We start from the raw sequence: 21,707 nt of genomic DNA, 5'->3' as shown, positions 1-21,707 counted from the left end.
TGAACCCTGTGGAGCAGGCAAGCAAACCAAACTGGGGCGAGTGGGGGCGGCGGCAAAGCTGGGGCGGTGGAGGCGAAGGCGAGGATTTCAGGAACGGGTGCCGCAGTCTCTTCCCAGACATAATCGCAAGCGCGGCGCGGCAATTCCGAATATTTCTAATCAGCCGAACCGCTCGTCGTTCGCTTTTCACTCGCGCGATATATCATCGGAGGAATCCAGGGTCCGAGCCGCAGGCACGTCAAGTCAACTAAACATAAAGTGAGTTCAGTGGGTGACCCTAGAGGGACGTAATCGCCAACATTGGCGTCAATTTCCGAACCGCACTTGTTGTACGACGGTATTATTTATGAATTGCGAAAGTGCGAAATTCCGGATATATCGATATGAGGGAATTTTTGCAGCTGTGTTTTTGACGGTTTTATATTTATTCTACGTTTCGTTTGTTATTTTATTTTTTTACGTTGAAACACGGCCAAGGCGAGAGAGGCGCTCGGTTGGAGTCGAGCCACGCGCAATACTTACAGCGTTAAATTAATATATATGTATACACACTGCACCAATAGGATAAAAAGTTATTTCTATACACAAATGACGGCAACAGAGTGTTAATTCGATGCTCAACTTTCGTAGTTGCGTCATTTTACGTTCAAGCACGTACGGTATACAAGCACATACGCATTTCGAAAACGATCATCGACGGACCGATTATCTAAGTCTGAGCCGTACGTTTACAATTCATTTAATTCGGAATTCACGTAAATACTAATTCAACGATCAGTTTGTATTCCGATGTATGTTGATGCATCGTCTTGATATTATGTATCGCGTGTGAGTAGACAAATGATCGTTGTCGACGAGACTTTGTGGTCGAGTGCGATGATAATTCGGAGATAAGACAGACCCAACCGGAAGCCTCAAAGTTATAATAATAACGTTGCAGCGAATATCGTGTTCGGATCAATTGTCAACAGGTTTTATCGACCTTCTACCTGTTTATTTACATCGTGGTAAACCTGCCTAAGTTATTACGTAACTCAGCGAATCACGTCATCGATGCAAAGTGCAGGGTCGGTATACCAAGGGGAAAAAATCCTTGAACGATGCCATTAAATCTGGTTGTTTAACTGCCCGGATCGCTTTTTGGAATCACACGCGTAAATATCGAAGAATTTTTTTATCCAATAATTTCTTCTCGTTACTCCTCGGTGACGATTCCCGTGATTTTTCCCCCCTCATTAATGCTCTCCTTCCGCGTCTGCGTACGGAACGTAATACGCAACCTATTTCAAGCTTCCGCGTGTACGTACGAATGAACACACCTGACGATTTACACATAGAAACGTGTTAGGGATCCAGCAACAGCGTAGAGCAACACCATTCCCAGATGCGGGCTCACGGATGTAGAGACCCTGATCAATATGGCACATGCGCCCTCCCTTCTGTCACCCCTTGCGAGAGGGCTGAAACGGCCTGCCGAAATTGCTTTCACTTGAACCTGCTCTTCGGCTATACCTACCGAGAGAGAAAAATATACTAGCGGTGTTCACCGAGAGGACATTGACATTAGTTTCATGGCGAAATGGAAACACTACAATTTTACATGGAGAAAAATTTTGTTCAATATGGTTACCGGAAAATTCAAATAATATGGGTACATTGCTGCAATAACGATATAAATATTTTTGGAATTAAAAGAACACTTGGCTAAACGAACCAGACATATATGTGCGATTGCAGTTATCAATACTACAATACTACTTATTGTAGTATTAATCCTGTTTTATTAAATTAAATACGTTCAGTTGGGTGTATTTTTTCAGTGGACTAAGGCCTTGAAAGTAATTGATTTTTGAACCAACATCCAATTATCGCAATAGTTACAAGAAAATATAATAGGAATTACTGTAATTACAAATCACAGCACACATTCCGATTTTCTGGCTACAGCTACAAAACTCATTATCGTTTCATAGATCTATATTTTTCGATTATGGTAGAAAATATTAACTTGACATAAAAATGTCGATTCTTAGAGATTGTCTTCAGTTCACTTATATGCTCGGGTATAGCTATGAAGCTATGTTTAGATTTGTTAAAGCGAACAGAAAATGTTGAAACCTTAAACTCGTCTTCCGATCCTCGGCACGGTTCAGGGGAGTAAAAGACTAACAAAAGAATCGAATAAACATTGCATGCAGGGTGTTTTGTATGGCGGAGAAGTACGTACGTCAAGCTTGACGACGGTAGGGTGGTAGGTACATAGAAACGTAATGCCGTGCTTTTTGTAGGGCAGAAAGGCCAGAAAAGTTGCGGAAAAGCAAACGAGGAGAAAAAAGATTATAAGTGCATGGTGAAATTGAATGGGACTGAAGAATTTTCAAAGACTTGGACTGCAAAAATCTAAATATTAACCCTTTGTTTTTCTACTAAGTAATTGCACGTGAATAATTATTACGGTTATTTATTTTACAAACTCATTATCATAACTTGAAAGATTATTTTATTTATTAAAACACAATATTCTAGTGCGGTCAGATCAGAGTAAATAAATTGTCTGCGTGTATGTTGTTCGATTAAACGGATATTGATATCACTGAACGTTAGTATTCTCGTGACAGAATTAATTTTTACAATCAGTACCGTAATCGGATTATAACAGTGTAATGGACAGCTTATATAAAGCAATCAGCAATTGACAGTTCTGATATATCGATTTGAAATTTCTAAGAGAAGTTTTTACTACGGAAATTGTTTTTCATTGACGAAGTGCGGCAGTTGGTGAGATTGAAAATTTTTGGCATGATCCAGTTGTTTTTTAATTATCCGTACGACGCTAATGACGCCGCGTGTGTAGTTGAAATTAGTTTTGGAGGGAGCCTCGGGTGTTCGTAGCACGCACAGTATCGAACGTTCGTGGTAAACAAAAAACCTACCTCGCGTCTTCCGGTTCCATATCCACCGATGACACAATAAGCAACTCTGGCATAACTGCCTATTTATAGGTATGAAATAACGCGGATTAGCCACTGACTTTACTCGCTTGGTTGAAACAAGTTAATTTGTCACACATTTCGGATGCTCACGTACGTGAGATACGATACGTGAATCCAAGCATGCCTATATTGATTATAGATTTATCGTTTCGCGGATAATTTAAACACAATTCTCGAGAAATTTGCGTGCTCGGAAATATGAATCGCCGAACGGTCTGAATCAAAAGTTAAGAAAAGATGATACAATATCCCTAGTGTTGTGCAAAAGAAACGAATCTGAGCGGATTCGAATGATACTGGCTAACAATAAGATATCGACAATGTGAGAAAATATTTTATAATCAGAACAATCAAAATGATTAGGGTCTGGTGTTTTTGACCCAATTGTAATGTTTTTGGGCTTATTTTGGCTACCATCGTGATCTACAGAGGCGGGCTGAAAAAACTTATGCAAACAGTTATCGTCAGAAAGGATAAAGGTAGATGTGTGTAAGTACAGTCCATTTCCGCATTGTAATCATACTACAATGTGAGATTTCTTGAACACCGTTGGCCATTTTTGACTATGTTGTTTCCTAACGTTTGATTCAGACGATACGATCCATTCGTCTGTAAATTCCATAGTTCAAACATTGTAAGTACCCTTGAGCACAGGTAGAAGAATTTTTCAACGCCCACAATATGTTTGTATTTCATGCGCAGAATATCCCCGAATGCGGTTGCTAAAAACCGTGATCACAAGACGCTGCTTCTTACGAGCCTCGAGTCATATTGATTTTATTATCTCTACACTCAGCAATCCTAACGACCCATGACATCATCCCCTTCCTACACCCTGCAGTAATATCATCGCCTAGTCTGAGCTACAAATAATCTCATGGACGACAGAAATTCATCTTCGTTGAGCTCGCCCAAATCAGTGAAGATGTAATGTAATATGAATAAACGAGTCGATGGATCTCAATTTTGCAGAATTATCATCGCAGAGTGAGAGACGGAAGAGATGAAAAGTTCCTCGTTAAGTTATATACAAATAAGATATTTTCGACAGTAGGAAAAATCTCAGTTCAGTCAGGTTGTAATAGTCTGAGAAAAAATAAATTCTACAACCAACTATAGAAGTATAATCACTCATGCAAATCAAACTTCAAGGCACTAATTTTAGTTATGGACTCATGGTACGTAACGATATTTTTTAATTATTACACTCTCCAAATCTTTACGTAAAAAGTGGCACATGTTCTAACGGAGATGAAACACAATCAGTTCCGTCAATAATATCAAAAAAGATCGAATTTTGTTGGGAGCAGCTAATTCGACGTCTCAAATTCTTTCAGAATTTCATGTATTTTTGTAATTAAGGCTCTTGTTCGGAAGAGTTGGAGACTAAAATTTAAAATAGTACGTACCAGCGATAAATTTGTTTATCTGATGATAATCGCCAGCAATCTTTAATAAAAAGAAAGCTGTAACTCGTCAATTTTTGTATAACAATCAATATCACATTCTGATTATCAAGCGAGTTACAGCAAGTTTGAACCTAATAGGTTCAAAAAATACATTCTTTTCAATTCTCACCCGAGTTCAAAATCGCGAATATTTTGATAAATAACCACAGCGAGACTGAAGCTGCAGTTCTCCAATTAGCCAAAGTCAACTGCACACGCTTGTTCCCTTGCTTAAGCTCTTTTCCACATTACGTAATGGCCCTGAAACGCTCGGTGAACGATGTAACGCATTACCAATTATCGCGACCTCGACCTGAGCGTTGGCTCGCATTTAATGCGTTTAGAGACTAGCTTGAGTTTTGTGTTCGGTAACGCAACGACCAGCAAATAGGATGATCGGGGGAACATCCGATGCGCATCGAGGGACTGTCTCTATGGCAATTTACATATCATACCTGTGTATACAACATACCTCAGGTATTCGACTTGATGTGTTTGCCAATGGGCGCGTTTCGTCAAATGCGAAGTACCTATATTTCTAATGGCTTGTAAACAGCACGCACGAATATAATTTACCGATTTCTTTTTATCGCCTACATATTTGTGTCAAATTATAGGCATAATGTAAGCTCTCTCGCACGATAAACATCCACAGTAATCTTATCGCTGATAAGATTGTACCTTCCGTCAACCGGTGCAAATGTAACGCAATATCAATTTTCTATAACGCGTGATCGTCACCTCCCTCCACTAAAGTGCCTTGCGAGAAACCAGGATTGCTTAAATACCACTGTGGCATCCAAGTTTTGAGTCTTTTCAGACCTTCGGTTGGCCAAACTTTCCTTCGATCGATGCCAGTTTATTTGCGAAGAGAAACAAACAAAAAAGAGGAATTCGTACGGAGACACTTTTTTGTTAGTTTTTAACGTGTATTTATTAGTCTTACTTAACAATTAATTCTCGTTCAAGTAAATCGTTTTTGCGATTCACACAGGCTGATGCGCACCGTAAACGAAATTAATTTCCTTTCTTCGGAGGAATTATAATAAATTGACTCCTTTTTCAACATTCTCTGAATTTGGCACGGACACTGGTCGCAGGTATATAATTTTGTACAATAACCGACTGTACATAGTCATGCTAAACGATGTCATTGGACTATTGCGGCTGAATCTAAAGTGGAAACGTAAATTTTTAACCATTTGTAAGACCGCTATCAGAAAGGAAAAAATTAGCAACACCCAGCGGCACGGTTACGAACGGTAGCTAATTATCAACCGGGACTGCAAATCGCATTTGTTTATGTTTTTTTAGCATACTGTTACAAAGCGAGAACGTTCGACTAGTGTTATTTTCGACAGTCGCACGAGTCCATTAGGAGGACTGATTTCATAACATAAATGTAATTAACCGTACAATGTCGAAAACCACGCCTACTCGAAGTCTAAAAGTAACGACACCGCTTTTGGTTTATACTGTATGAAGTTAATTTCTCATTTATAAATAGATCTAGAATTAAGTGCAGATTCGTTGGGTTAAAGCAAACTTCGGTTCGGTCGGGATATTTCCAGCCGTGACCTAACTTAATCTATACTCTAACTTACAGTTCAATCTAATCTCGCTATTCAGCTGCTCCTTCAATAATTGGAGCACGCGATACGTGTTACATGTAATCTAAGTAATACATACGTATATCACAGATCGTGAGATATACACATACGAGTATATGCTTCGATTGTTGACTCGTAACGATTCGATAACCTTCTCTTAGAAATTCATCAAGCTCTGAAATTGATCTAGCTGAATTTGCATCGATAGTTAATTAGTATTCGTAACCAAGCGAGTCACGCAAGGCAACCTTGCAGAACTTAATCGTTTGACTAACATCGTACTTGCAAGTTGTACGACGCAACAGGTGATATGCATACTTCTATCTAGGCATGCACATACGTCACTAGTATCTATACTGCACGTAAACCGCCGCTGTACTTAGGTGTGCTCAATTGTTACACCTGCAGTGAATATTTTTTTTTGTCTCGAAATTGTGTTTTTTTTCTGGCAAAAAATTATGCGATTTTTCAAAATCAGGCGCAACTCAAAATTTATGGTAGTTTGGGCTTTTGGAATGTCATGTTGGTACTATTTTTGAAATAGTGATTCTTGAGCATTCTTTCTTGCACATGTAGACTGGGGTGGACCAAAAAAATCGACCATGTTTTTTTTCAAAGTTCCACGTTCAAGAGTTGTAGGAAGAGGAAATAAGACGCCTGTTATAATTTGAGAACTTAATGTTAACATTCAGTGGTTCCTGAACGCAACCTTCCATTTTCCAATGATTTTAGTGACTTCTGAATTTTGTTGCTTAGTAACGAGGCAATGTACGTAGTCCGATGCATATTCTTGTAGAGAATTCAATGCTCTACAAAAAGGTCTGGTACTATTTTTTCGACCATTCAACTCTTTCAAAACTTATTCAAGGTTAAAGTTGAAATCATGTATAAATTTCCTTTTTTTCCGAGATTAACTGCGAAAACACTAGAATTATCACAAAATGTTGAGGATTTAATGAAAAGGATTTTAACCGCTGTAAAATTATGTCATTCAATTAATTTTCAACTTTAACAAATTTGTTTTGCAATTATTACAAGTAATAATATGTAATTCCACCTATATAAGCACTTAAGATTTCAACTTTAACTTTGAATAACTTTTGAAAGAGTCGAGGTATGAAAAAATTACAAGTGATCTTTTTCGTAGAGTATTGTATTCTCTACAAGAATATGTATCGGACATTTATGTACGTTGTCTCGTTACCGAGCTACAAAATTTAAAAGTAACTAAAATTATTAGAAAATGGAAAATTGCGTTCATGCACCACTAAATATTAACATTAAGGGCTCAAATTCTAACAAGCGTCTTATTTCCTGTTCCTACAACTATGAAACGTGTGATTTGGAAAAAAAAATAGCAGATCTTTTGAACCACCCTAATGTATACCTGTATAGATGAAAATTATGACAAGATATTTTTAGTTTCGAATGAAAACTCAATTATAATATAGGTATAATTAATAACATCATGATTCGGTGTATACGTAGAAGCTGCATATCTTGTTACCAAGCGGCAAAAAATTTCTCGACGCCTCGCCTATCCAATGAGCCGGCTTTTTATCTCGATAATTTGATACAAAGATATTAGTCTCGATCCGTAGGATATCTAATTGTAATGCGACAAGCAAGCAAAAGTGACGCGTGGGTTAATCGTAAGTTTTTCTCCCTCCCGTTGATTAGTGGCAGCTGTAACTTTCTGAATTAAGAGGATACAATCAGTCTTTTCTGACCGAGTGAAATATCACTTGTTTAAGCTATTATCAGAACATTATCATTGCAGGTAGCACAATTCTACATGTATTTCCGGCCACAAATATGAAAAAAAAAAAAAAACAGATTGTTCCACACAACGATAATACCATAAAATGTATGACTGAAATTGGATTGCTACTTATGGTAGAAATACATTTTCTCGCATTGTTCTCGCATGAAACGTAAAAGCTGTTGGATTACATCTGTGTTCGGTACTGCATGTAGAATCGCGCTAACCGCGACATTTTCACACCGGTGATGGCGGTTCAATTAAAGGAATGCAGCTGGAAACAAATTTCTCTTTGATGTTTTCGGGTCAGCAATGCTTAGGTTCTGATAACAGTCGAGATAAGCGACACTTTACTCGGTTGGTAAGGACTGGCCATAGACCGGCATCATCGTTATAGCCCCTTGATTATTTACAGACGAGTATACAATGTCGGATAGCGTGGAAAACGGTTCGCCAGCGGCGGCTACGCCCCCCAGCGAAGGCCTCTCGGCCTTGAAGATCGACGCCGGTGCCGAAGGGACCGGAAGTTCCGGTCCGGCGAGTCCGGCAAGCCCAGCAGGCGCCGGATCGTTCACAGCGAGTTTCAAGGCCTTCTCAAAGTTTGGCGACCCAAAAAGCGACGGCAAACAAATAACACTCAGTCAGAGTGACAAGTGGATGAAGCAGGCCAAGGTCATCGATGGGAAGAAAATCACGACCACTGACACGGGGATATACTTCAAAAAACACAAGTGAGTTTGCCGTTATTAGAGTCCAGCGTTGTACGAGATAATGAGTATATTATCTGTGGATGAAGATGATATTATCCATGTACAAATTCACCTGTAAGAAAGATGAAAAATGGTTTCTCCTACAATCTGTATAAAAGTTGAGATTGTATCCTCATTTTCATCTGGATAACACAAAAGATAACGATAAGATCGCGAGATTATTAATATACTGTGAAAAAAAGAATCATTGATTTATAAAAATATTTCTTCGCAGATGGCGAAAAAGATATGTTATTGTTACTGCGAACAGTTGTTTGTTGCGGTAATGGAATATTCGGAGCGATCGACAAGACAGTGTAGGTTTTTTTTTTTTTGAAAAACGAAAATTTTTGTGATATCAAGTAAAATTTAGTTCCAGGAAGAAATCTTTTTTTGCCACCGTCGAAGAAATATTTGTTTGGATCAAACAATCCTTTATCCCAGTGTAAAAGATTGCGGAGAGTTTGTTTCAGAAAGACATTTTTATTTAATTATCAACTTACCCGAAATTACATAATATAGTCTTGACTTCGAATCGCGTCGCCTATATGTCTCAACGTACAGGTTGTCAGTTGGCAGTTTATCTTATCTCTATTGTACTTTACAAATCAGCCAAAGATGAAGACGAACAGCAGCTTTATCTAGACGAGGATAAAAGATGAACTTAACTGACAATACTGTGAACTGCGAACCGCAGGTTAATTACGCGAGACTTTCATTCATGTCCCAGATCCGTCAAGCTGGGCTTGGAACAGTACAAAGCGTACCTAGATGATCTTGCGAAGAACAAGAAAGTCGATGTGGAGGAGCTCAAAAATAAAATGGCCAACTGCGGGGCGCCCGGAGTCTCGTCGCATGCGGTATGTCTCTATCTTAATTATATCGATAATTTTCTCCCGATAATATAACTTAATTGCGCGAGTATCGATAATATTCTAAGATAATTTTGATACGGTGATCATGTAATTGCTTCGAAAGCGTTATCTGCCTATGATTATATACCGTACTTGATAATTATATTATAGCGGGGCAATTTCGTTCCTATTTAGTGCAGATATGTATCTCGAGACTGAATCTATACACCGATGAAGATTTTCTTTACACATTTTTCGTTGTGGAAATATTTACAATTTTCCTGTGATCTCTCTGATTTATTCCCAAGTACTGCGAATTTCATATGTTTCGGTGATTTCTCTCTATCTTGAGAATTTATTAACTTTGTCAGAGCAATCCTGTATTACATTGAAATTTATTCGATTTCAATTGAATTTCGAATTTTTTAATAAATTATTTTCAATTTTCACGTAAATTTTTCATGTTGTATTGAATTTCTTTATTAAAATTATAAATACCCGTATGAAATCTGTAGCAGGGTACTCTCTCTGTAATAAACCGAAACGATTTTGATTTAGATTAACGAATATTCCGTAGACTAATTAAATATTCCCTTCCGAGATCATAAATATGATTTTTTCCAATTACAGACAATTGCCGAATTCTTACTTATAATTATTAGATGATAACGACTCTCAAAATTTTACAAACATCCAACTATAAAAACGTAGGAAAATCTTGCGCAATTCAAAAAAAGTACTTGGTTCTTGTCCGGATAGCTCCGAGTATTTTTTTTTTTTTTCAATTTATCTGTAGATTCGAAATGCACGCAACCTTCTGAGTAATATAGATATAATTTTCTCAGAGTTACGCAGAATATTCGCAGAATAAAATTGTTTGGCAAAGCAACAAAATAATGTGAAAAAGAAATATCGTGTTAAAAAATACGCGGAATGAGGATTTTCACTTTTGTGAGGCAGAATATACGACGTAGCTGTTGCTATACTAACGCGCAAACATAAACACGGAGTGGATATTTATACGCTAGATTGTATCGCAAAATTAATGCCCTTCCGTGACGTATGCGGGACAAGCTATACTTATTCAGGCGGAATACCAGATCGCGTAAGGCTATTACGCACTATGGCACACAAAAGTCAGGCATACCTATAAGGTCTATAATATCATATTCCAGCTCTGTGTAGCTACGTCGTGACCCTCGTGTCCTTCGGTTTTTTTGCAAACTTTATACGTCTGGTCATACTGATCGAAATTATAGAGTTGTGCCTTTTTCATAAATAGCTGTATAACTGCAACGGATGCGTCAGATGCGAATTATTATGTATTTGGATAGAATTTTGCAATTATGGGAATGAAGACAAGGAATGGATTCAACCAAATTTTTGTGTTAAAAATAAACAAGCGTGTTCGTTTAAACGTGTCACAGAATTTTTGAAAAAACTATACTGAGAAAAAAAAAGTTATTGGATTCAATAAATGTTAATTGATCCAAATAATCCATGCGTTTGCATAGTCCTGACAGCAGACTTATTCAGAGCGACAATTTATGTATTTTTCAATTAAAAAAACCCGTATTTAGGTACAATGAAAAATAATTTAAATGAATTAAATAGAGATTGAGCGACATAACTCACCGAGCTGCTCTTCTGGTTTGATATTTTTATCCAAACGCTGCATGCTTCAAGTAGTAAACAACTTGTCACTTCACTCAAATAATGCTTACAACGACCAATGGGATATTGTTCCGATCAAAGAAGATTTGGCATTGTACAGAAAAAACTGATATCACAACGATTGAACCCGTATTTGGATGAAAAATGTATTTAAATAAATTCAATGATCCTTTAGTATTTGAGTATTACGGATACATAAACGTGGTGTAAATATCGTTGGGTTACAAATTTAAAAAATTTTTTCAACACGACATGCTACTGTTTTTGAATGCGACCAAACAAGTGTAGTAGCGTCACTTCGAAATAGTTTTTGGAAAACATGAATGGATCAAAACCGTAACGCAACATATCGCGTCATGTTTAGTTGGCACGTTAAGAGTAATGCGAATGATTTGAGTATGTAAACATCTTTGAAGCTACTTTTCAAGTGCGAAAACTTGCCCTCTAGTGACCGAAATTGGTACTACTTCGAATGAATTATTATTCCGGTTGAAAACCGTGAAACATGCACATCAAAAAATCAAAAGATTATCTAATCAACAAAAATTTTATTTCAGTGAAATAATGTTCATTTCGTAGAAACAATGATTCATTTATTGCAAGCGCGAATGCGATGGTATCGAGAGTTCTTGAAATCAATTTCAAGTGTATGTTTGCTATTTTGAACTACACGTGATTGTTTAATAACCGAGGAAAGTTATATTTCATTACATTAGTCAGTAAATTGAATTAAATGTAGTACATATTATAGCAACTCAAGAACTATTTCAAGCGGATAAAGTACTATTCTTTCACGAATTAAATGAGGTTTGTTGATTCAAGCGAAGTTGTCGTTCCGAAATATCCAGTTTAATATTATAAAATAAAATACGTACTTGTTTGAAATGCATCAAACTCGACAGCATATAGCATTCAAATCAATGCATCAATATTTTTGTTTCAACTAAAAAGTGGTTGTTCCGAATGATAAATTATTCGAACCAAATAAACTGGAAATGAAGAAAATTAGTTGTTGACTTTTTTTTCTCAGTGTATAAAACAATGATAACCTTCTATTTCTAGAAGGATTATTTAAAGATCTCGTTTTTATTTTCTCCTAAAATTGATAATATTTTCAAAATATGAGATTTTAGATATCAATGCTTCATTTTAGATCGTTTTGAAACGGTTAAGAATCTAGTATATTCGTTCGATTTCAGTCTACGGTGGTTTATTTCAATCCGAAGATTATTTTCTACATCGCTGAAACAGATTTTTTTTTTTTTTTGCAGTCGATTCGACGCTACGATTTGTTGATGATAATTAATATCGGTGAAATGTTGTACGATTGAATATTTAACAATGCCAACACGACCAGAAAATGTATTGTGGTGAATTTGTAGAAAATAGTGTTCTGTTTGTGAATAAAATTAGCCATCTTAAAGTAAAATCGATAAATATACTAGATTCTAAACCACTTTGAATGCGATTCGAGAAGCATAATAATTCTAGTATTTTTCATTCCTTTTACGTGTTTAAAGAGACTTTTTTATACTTTGATGAATACTCAATGTACGACTATTTCATAATAAAATTAGTAAAGAGCATCGGTTTTCGGCCAACCAGCCTCGTTAGAGGAAGAAGTTCGGTTTTATTTTCTTGCAGAAATCTTGTTACTATTTTTACACGTTCGTATCTTCAACATACAACTTTTTGCTTTGCGTTTAATTTTAAATCACTTATGAGCACTCACGGTATCGTTCTTCTTAAAAAAAAAAAAAAAAAAAAAATAACGCCATTCAGGTGTATTTTTTAATAAGAATGTAGAAAAGATCGTCAAGTTTCTGGACTCACAAGAAAAGTACTTGGAGTGTACATCACCGATTATCTTTATACTGTGACGTGTATGAAATATTATAGTACAAGAAAAAACATGCGATATGTATTTTTACCCGTAAAGTTTATCCACAAAAATCGTGTTTCTGTGATTTCGCGATAAGAAGGTAACATTGTTTGATAAAACCAACTGTACACTGAGAGAAATTTTTAGTTCCGGTTACCGCTCAGTCCTCAACTATTTTCATTTTATACCGCAATCGAAAAATAAAGTTCTAGGTACAAAATGAAAATCAGTTTTCTAGCTGTTACCGGAAAGTCTAGTATCTGTTACTATTCTTTCTCATTACGATCACCGTTACTATATTTTTTTGTAACTGTTGCGAAAATTGAATAATTGTCCGACAATAAATTATTGTTAAAGCCTTATTTAAATTAAAAAATTACAGTAAACCGAACAAACTGATTTTGCAATCAATAGACAATAGCGCAAAATGGTAACGCGTACCTCTTTTTTCGTAATTCCAACGATATTCAAACAGTTTTTTTTAACGATACCTGTTTTACTGAATTTTTCTAGTTACCGTAACAAATGAAATTTTTCTCAGTGTACGTTATTCATTATCAACCAACGATAATATGCGCAGCATTTTCACTCTTAGGGGTTGCAGCCTTTATGTTTTGGGATTAAGCTTTAGGAGTGGTTCTCACCCCTTAAACGACAGAATTAGCACGCAATAAAAAAAAAAAAAAATGATGTCCAGTACTTTATTATGTTCTACAACATTTTCTCACAGAATGGTGAAAATCGGTGATATATACCTCCGGTATACTTTCCTTGTAAGCTCAGTACCTTAAATTGAAAATGTTAAAAATAATCGAAGGACATGAGCGTCACTATCCAACTGAACTGAGCTGGAATGCCCCATATACCTGTATACACATACAAATATAGACACAAAAAGTGAAGCACAGTTCGCGACACACGTTGAAGATAGATATATATGTAGGTATGTTTGCGATGTACAATCAGGTCAATATTATTAAATTAAAAACAACGCGCCCTTGCCTACAGCTCGTGACGATCGATTGGCATCAATTCATATTACAAGACTCCCGCAGCCCAGCCCTTCCCATAAATATACGTGCAAGCTATTCACTCGGCACGCTAATAAATGTCTATAGAAACTTGACGTCTCTTTCACGACCGAACCTAGTCGTTTAAAATAACAATGTAGACGAAAGAGATATGTGGTTTGAGAAACAGCCGTTCAAATCGCTATTTCATTGTACCTCGCGACTATGACCTGGAGGCATTAAAAAAGCGCTTTTACTTGTAACATTAAGCATGCCCGCAGATAACGGCATAGATATGAGTATATTTGGTTTATGCATATCCGTTTTGCAAACGTAACGTCTCGTATATTCCTGTTCCATGTAAACGACTGACGAGCGCTTAAAGTTCAACGCATTTGTACAGAATTTCAACAGATTGCTTTGCATATCGCGCCGACGAGTTCTTGACAAGAATATTTTTCAATTTTTGTCTACAAGTTTTTCCGACGATAGAAAAAAAATGTTTATTCCAAATGAATCGCCCTGTATTATACCCATGTATCTGGGTTCTGATATTTGTCTGGGCCCACGGTAATTTGGTGAACGCATTTTACGGATCTTTCTAAACTTTAATGACTAACGAAGGTATTTCTTTGTCCTCTTTTGCACCGACGATCAGGCAGGAAAGGCGGCATCGACGGTGGACAGACTAACGGATGTGAGCAAGTACACGGGATCGCACAAGCAGCGGTTTGACGAAAGTGGAAAAGGAAAAGGGATAGCAGGGCGGAAGGACCTCCCCGACCAGTCGGGATACGTGACTGGGTACCAAAACAAGGACACCTACAAAGCGCATTAACCGAATTTAAAGTACTCGCGTGTAGCCTTCGATCAAAAATCCGCACAAGATGCTTTATTATTTTTCAACGTTTCGAAGCTCGGCCGCGTGTGCTTTTTAGGCACGTCTGATGCCCGGAGCACCAAACGAGCTTTACAGTAAATAAGTGCGGGATGAGCACAGCTACATCACAGTTTCAGCAATCGTATAACCCATCGATGTTGTACAAGATAATTAGTATGAGGATAAGATTATTCACGTACAAATTCATCTACGTAAGATTACGGATAGTTTCTCGTGCAATTGTCTCTATAAAATATAAGATCATCCTCATTTTCATCTATATAATCAAAAAGATAAGGATAAAAATTGGTAATTCTGTTACACAGAGAACAAAAGAATTGTTGTCCCAAAAAATATTGCGGAATAATTTTTTTTTTTTTTTTGAGGCAATGAAAGATTTGATGGGATCAACTAGAGAGGAAGATTTTTTTTTTTAACAACGGACGGTTTGGTAAAATAAAGAAAAGCTTAGATCAAGCAACGAAATATTATTTTCAACACTCCAAAGAAAACTTGGCTCGTAGAATCTTTTTTCTTTAGAAGAGTTTCCTTTAGAGAGACGTTTTATTTAATTATTTATTTTTCCGAAATTACGTCACAGACCTAACTCTGAATCGCGTCGCCTAATATCGTTGAGCAAACAACCACGACCTTATCTTTATCAAGTCGTACAAAAAAATGTACAGCGGATTTATTTAGATGAATATGAAAGACGAACTTGACTCACATTATCTCCGTAAGATAAAGGATCGGGTGAATATGTCTAAGATGATTATTTTAGATAATATTATCTAGATAACGTACAACACGGGTTACGTGATCTGTAACTTTTTTTTACCGTGCTTGGCACGAGACTCTGTCACGCCTCTTCACACGAACATTACGATGACTGGTGTCGATTTGCATTTAGGCGTAACGCACATGCCTTCGTTGAAGTTGAGCTTCTTCGAAGTCCAGAGGAACCGTTTGATCTGCTTCAACTGGCAATTACCGCATAATCAACAAGACTAATCTGTTTTTGACACGACTTTTTCTACACATATTTGCACGAGTACTTTTTTATTGTACCGCAGTGAAAAAAGTCTAGAAATTGTAACAGGAAATCAAAATTACTATGTAATAAAAAATCCTTGGATGGTTTTTGCTCGTTATCCTTGTTTCTTGAGTTGCTCAGGGTTACTTCATCGGCAATTTATGTACGCGTTTCTCGTACCGAATCACCATACTTGTGCACAATCACGATCAGTTTCCTTCCAGGATGCATATATTATACGTAGTGCGAATATCCGGGGTGTTTTAGTTCAATTCAACTAGCCTCCTATGCTGAATTCTGTGATATTTAACAAAATATTGATATTCACTGCAGCAAGAGAGACAATTTTTGTATATTTGAAGTTTGCGAAAGGTATTATCCATCTCTGAATTATACGTGATATTCTCTAATTTTATATAAATTTTCAAAAAATTTCCTGATCCTCTATATTCAGTAATTATCTAAATACCATATTGCTAAATGCGTTATTTTGTACACTTGCAATGGAAATTGAATGAATGTTTCTTTAACTAAATTCATTCGAGCTTTCACAGACGATATGGTAATGGAATATTTTTAATTTTTTTTTTTCTTCTTTTATTCTAGCGAAATTATAACAATCGATCGTGAACTTCACCTCAGTTCTTTTTAACATGAAATTTTTGGAAAAGGAATAAGTTGAAATGTATAAACTGCCCGAGAAATTTATCAAATTTAGAAAATAATATAAGTTTAATCAAGTAAGTAAAGACACGTAAGGAACGGATCTGTTATTCGGCAAAACCTTGCGATGGATATTCCAAAATTTTTCAGCTATATGAATACTTTGTAAAACGTAAATTGCAATATTACAAAAAATGTACAACTTGAGGAACTCACACGTCTTGTTAATTTTCAAAATTAACGAAACTTAATTTTTTGGTAATTGACAAATAAAGTGCAGAAAAAAAATAATGCAAATCAAAGAACCGAGCTTTGAGGTGACTAGCTGATCGAATTAAAATCCCCCTTATGCCCGCAATTTATTACACTATTTGTCACTGTGTCTTCGTTTTTACAGTATGTGACATATTCGCAGACAGCTACGGTCACGAGTTAGAAATTATAAATTCAAAAACGATTCTCGTGCCATCATAATTTTTACCGATGATCTCGAGACTTCGGATCGCAAATTAACTATACATACAATATTATAGGTATATGTATGTAGGTCCAAATTTTCCATATTTTTATCCATAATCTGTATACATTACATTATAACGATAATGCCTTTATCTACCATGTAGCTCGATTAACCTGTAGTTACTAGAAGTCGGATTCAGCTCTACGTTATGGCTTTCTTCAGCGCAATCCTCCCACGAATGTATAATTTATTTGAAAATAATATTAACAATTATGCAGATTTTCGATTTATTAGAAATAAATATTAATATTAAATATTGCAACTATCCTCGCGTAGGTGTGGGTGTAGTTATATACTTGTGATACGATTTATTATTATTATTATTATTATTATTATTATTATTATTGTCATTATTATATCACCATTGGAAATATAAAAATTAAATATTACGGCCATATTATTAATACACATAACAAAAAATCGAGTTCAAATAAAGGTTGACGTTTATATTGTAAAGAAGATAGTCTGAATCAGTCCGTTTTTTTTACTTACACACATATTCACATCTGTAGCCAAAAATTTAGACGAAAATACTGCTACTGGGATTTGGAGGGCGGAATGATTTTCTAAAAGGTAAAGTACTTGTGCGCAAACTCAAGCAGATGAAGCAATTGTAGATCATGTCAGTTTTGTTGCGTATTTATTTTTCATTTATCAAAAAATCAACTGATCGCAACGTCGCGATTAAACGATATAGACAATTATAAATGGCATAAATTTCACGAGATTCGATGAAATTATCGGCTAGTTGTACAATCGAAACCCCATCGTGATTTGGACTTACGGTATATCTGCACATCGTAAAGAGGCTGGTGCAGAAATCTCTCGTGAACCGATTACGAAAAATCTGTTCTGGAGACAGCTTCAGCACCGTTGGTAATTCAGTTATAATATACATAGTTAGAATAAGAGATTCAGCTTCTTCTACTGGCAAATAGGTTCACGATTGTAGATATATATATATATATATATATATATATATATATATCTACATATATATATATATATATTTTGCCGGGTTAAGGCTACTCTATAAACATTATACACACGTTTTCAACTTGTACATATTAAAGTTTATTTTATACATTATTATTTCCGTCATTTCGTATTTGAGCCGTTTTATAGATTTCGCAGATACGGAATTATATTTACAAATCTGCCGTTAATAATATTCAAGTATGTATACAGATCGATAGATAGGGACCCAATTTATTGCAATTATTCCCAAACTTCATTCAAGTTAATTTATTATCTTTCCGTTCAAGCAGGTCTTCCACTCATTTTTAGTACAAGCCAAGTTATGGATGTAAGTATATAAAATTGAAAGAGATATTACTACGTTACTGCATATTGTGAGGTAAAGATAAGTTCAAGATTTTGAGGTCAGTAAATAAGCCGTCAACTGTTTTCTGACGTATCTGCCCTTCGAAGGGGGTCCTCCTCAGATCTGTACTTTATTCGCAAAAAATAAAACCAAAAATTGTTCTACATATTAGAGACATGTCTATGTTACAGAAGTAAGGAAAAAAAAATAAAAAGAAGTTCCCTTTCAACAATTAAAAGTGAACTTCGTTTTGTTTCTTTTTTCCTTACTTCTGTAATATCGGCATGTTTCTAGTACACGGAATAATTATTCGATTTTCAAAAACATTTTCCATGCGACCCGGAACAACCGTTTGTAGAATATTTTCAATTTTCCATATCTTATGTGACCCACGATATTAATTTGATACATTATTTATATAGTATTGTACATGTGGGATATTTCCATCTTGGAATAGCAACAAATATGATTAGATTTTCGTAATCTTACGGTGCAACATATTTATAAAATATTTTTCGTTGACGTAGGTATGTAACCCAAAATAAATGATGACCGATAATGTGTCTAGATACTTGAAAAAAAAAAAAAAAAACTTTGCGTACAATGGAAGGCCTGTTAAGTAGCATTATTCCCAGTCTAGTGTGTTAAAATTTGCTAATTGAAAATATCTAGAGATGGGTCATGCCGACAAAATGATGTACAATACACGGCTGCTGTGGGGTTGCACGCGTTTTAAGTTTACACACAACTACTGTATAACACATGCATATTCCTTTCATAACTATGAATCTAAACGATTAAATAGATGCATAAAACACGCAGCTCTTCATATCGTTAACAATCTGTTTGTCGTGGACTTTTTCATCGGTGAAATACCGACGGCGCCTCCGGCAAAGGACGTTGAAGGGACGGCCATATTACAGTATGGGAGGAAACGTTGCGGATGATAAGAAAATATCTATATTTATATATCCTTCTTCTCTCTCAATTATTATAAGACTAAATTCAATTATTTATTATTACACATTAAGTAACGCGCTATAATATTATACCATATTTTCGATCGCCGAGGGACTTCATACATTCCAAACATAGCCGCAGATCTAACTCTGTCCAATCACAGTCAATGTATGGATCAATACACATTGAAGCGTTAAATTATACTGCATGACTCCTAACAACGGATCATTTCAAAACTTTCAATATGACGATTGAGAATATAATTTTGAGACAGTCGTTTCATTGACTTCATATCTGTATTATATGTAAAACAGGTTATTGAGATTACGCGTACCTGTATTAATACACCTAAATATGTATATATCTATAATATCCTACGATGATAATAACTGATACAACATGAGTATAAAAATTTTCTTATTATTAGAATATTAATATAACAGACAAAAGAAAAACGTCTTTTATAAATTTTCAGCTATGTAAAGACACAATATTGTTATCGAAAAAATAAATGGAAGGCTGCAATAATATACATATATATACATATATACATATTTATATATATTTACATATATATATATGTATATATATTCATTTATTTTATATTCCCACTATTTTTCTTGTTTTCGATAGATAATTTTCTTGCTGTTTTCTTTTCTTTCTTTCATTTTTTTTTTTTTTTTTGTTTTTATATCATGCACATGTGTGTATGTATTACATATATATTGATTCCACGCTCGTGTGGACGGATATATCACGTTTCGAACATTCGGATGTGTAATATGATGATATACGGTAATTATTATTCTTACAACCACAATAATTTATGCGATAAAATAAATTACATAAATTACAGGTGAAATGTGTTAAACAGGAGATACCAGTGGGTCAACTCAATGATGTCTATACTATAAGGATTATTATACGAGGAATTCAAAGAGATCTGGAGAAAGAAAAACAGGAGGGAGTTTGTCAGGGACTAGAGAGGGTGTGTTAATGCCCGTGCTTAACTTCTAACAATTGCGGATGATTTTCAACAATATTTAACAATATCCCATCGATATACGCCCTCAGTTGGGTGTTTACCTCCTGTTGCTCTTTCAGGGCCTGTTTCATCTGCAAAGAATTATGAAATTTACATTTTTATTTCAAACCTCACGATATTAACTGTCGTTGTGAGACCGTTTCCGTTTTTTGTTCCTAGTAACGTCATATGGGAATTAAATATTCACAGACTAGAAAGAGTCAACTTTTTTTTCCTCTGAACTACTTTGTGTTGATTTTCTAGCGGTATGCTCAGGCGCAGAAATAATGAGTAAATTGTTTTTGCTCGCGCGCGTGAAGGTCAGTAAGTAAAAAAATAACATGGCACTTGCTTGACATTACTTCCGGCATCATGCAACGAGCTGAACTTTTGCATGAAAGTTCAGTTTCTATATAACTTGAATTGTTAATCTATCATCGAACATGCAATTAGGACAAATTTTAACCAACGATAGAATTTTTATCGGTCAAGAATTCAACGGTGGACCTGATCATAAAAAGATTGCGATTGGTGTTTTATCATTTTTCCGCCGTCATGATTTCGTCAATAAAAATCGGTAGTTACTCATATTTCTATTCATACCACCGCCTGATAAAACACGAGGCGTATCAAAAATCGGTAAATCAGAATACTCAAAAAAAAATCGTATGTATACAAAAGCGTTATTTTTTTATTACTAATCATTACAACAAATCAAAAAATTTTCGAAAAGGTGTTAGTATTAGAAGTAAGGTTTTCGGTCTTCATATGTCACACAACAGAACTTTGCTGAAATATATGGCTAGTGATTTACAATGAGATGACGGTCCAGAGCAATATTCAAAGTGTTATGTATGTATCAAGAGGAATACATTCAAGGTTTTGGTGTCAATACGGTATACAGGTGTTAAAAATTAATATTGGTAATCGGTAAATCAAGGAACACCATTATATAAATTCGCAGGGTGTGTAAGAAATGCTTGGACAGGTTTATTCGGATCCGCGACATACGGGCTTAAAATACCATGCACCATGACCATGCAAAGTGAGGGTGGAGGCTTCGATTCCAGAAGGAGTAACACAGAGCGGTAAACAATATTCCCAATATTCGTTCAGCATTCTGCCCAAAAAAGAATTCCGGCTTTGCCCAATTCTGTATAACGTACGCAGAAAAGATTCGGTTGAATTTGAGGACTTCTTATTATTATTTGAGAATCTTATCATGCACGAAGATCTGAAGATTATCGATACGGAATAGGGCAAGCTGTGAGTGATTAGTATGCACCAGATTTCATAAAGTTATCGAAGCATGGAAGCATAT

General features: G+C 35.6%; 2 protein-coding genes and 1 long non-coding RNA gene across 7 annotated transcripts in view; 1 reads left to right on the top strand and 2 right to left on the bottom strand.

Moving 5' to 3' along the window:
* Nucleotides 1–60: 60 nt before the first annotated feature.
* Nucleotides 61–18,530, top strand: LOC107225771 (tubulin polymerization-promoting protein homolog). The gene is made up of 4 exons (XM_015666343.2): nt 61–258; nt 8,229–8,544; nt 9,293–9,422; nt 14,641–18,530. Exons 2-4 carry the CDS (start codon nt 8,240–8,242, stop codon nt 14,818–14,820), a joined length of 615 nt encoding a protein of 204 aa, XP_015521829.2. The 5' UTR covers nt 61–258; nt 8,229–8,239; the 3' UTR covers nt 14,821–18,530.
* On the bottom strand, nt 1,152–4,814 carry LOC124295146. 2 transcript variants are annotated; one of them, XR_006905072.1, is made up of 2 exons: nt 4,572–4,814; nt 1,152–1,512 (listed from the first exon to the last, which is right to left on the bottom strand). It is a non-coding gene; the product is annotated as an uncharacterized LOC124295146 (long non-coding RNA). The 2 variants fall into 2 exon arrangements; XR_006905073.1 differs by lacking the exon at nt 4,572–4,814 and adding an exon at nt 4,403–4,514.
* LOC107225769 (rab11 family-interacting protein 4) overlaps nt 16,826–21,707 on the bottom strand; it is a 76,633-nt gene continuing 71,751 nt past the window's right edge. For all 4 annotated transcript variants that reach the window (XM_015666339.2, XM_015666338.2, XM_015666337.2 and 1 more), the window contains one exon: nt 16,826–20,478. In XM_015666339.2, coding sequence (XP_015521825.2) covers nt 20,356–20,478 — 123 coding nt within the window. In that variant the 3' untranslated portion in view covers nt 16,826–20,355. The remainder of the gene's footprint in view (nt 20,479–21,707) is intronic.

Source organism: Neodiprion lecontei, chromosome 6 (genome assembly GCF_021901455.1).
Source record: "Neodiprion lecontei isolate iyNeoLeco1 chromosome 6, iyNeoLeco1.1, whole genome shotgun sequence".
NCBI lineage: Eukaryota > Metazoa > Arthropoda > Insecta > Hymenoptera > Diprionidae > Neodiprion > Neodiprion lecontei.
Note: the sequence above shows the minus strand (reverse complement) of the source record. Positions and strands in the feature narration are given on the sequence as shown.

Coding starts and splice junctions, on each gene's coding strand:
- LOC107225771 (XM_015666343.2), top strand. CDS start 8,240: ATGTCGGATAGCGTGGAAAACGGTTCGCCAGCGGCGGCTACGCCCCCC. Junction 8,545..9,292: donor ATATACTTCAAAAAACACAA/GTGAGTTTGCCG, acceptor TTCATGTCCCAG/ATCCGTCAAGCTGGGCTTGG. Junction 9,423..14,640: donor CCGGAGTCTCGTCGCATGCG/GTATGTCTCTAT, acceptor ACCGACGATCAG/GCAGGAAAGGCGGCATCGAC.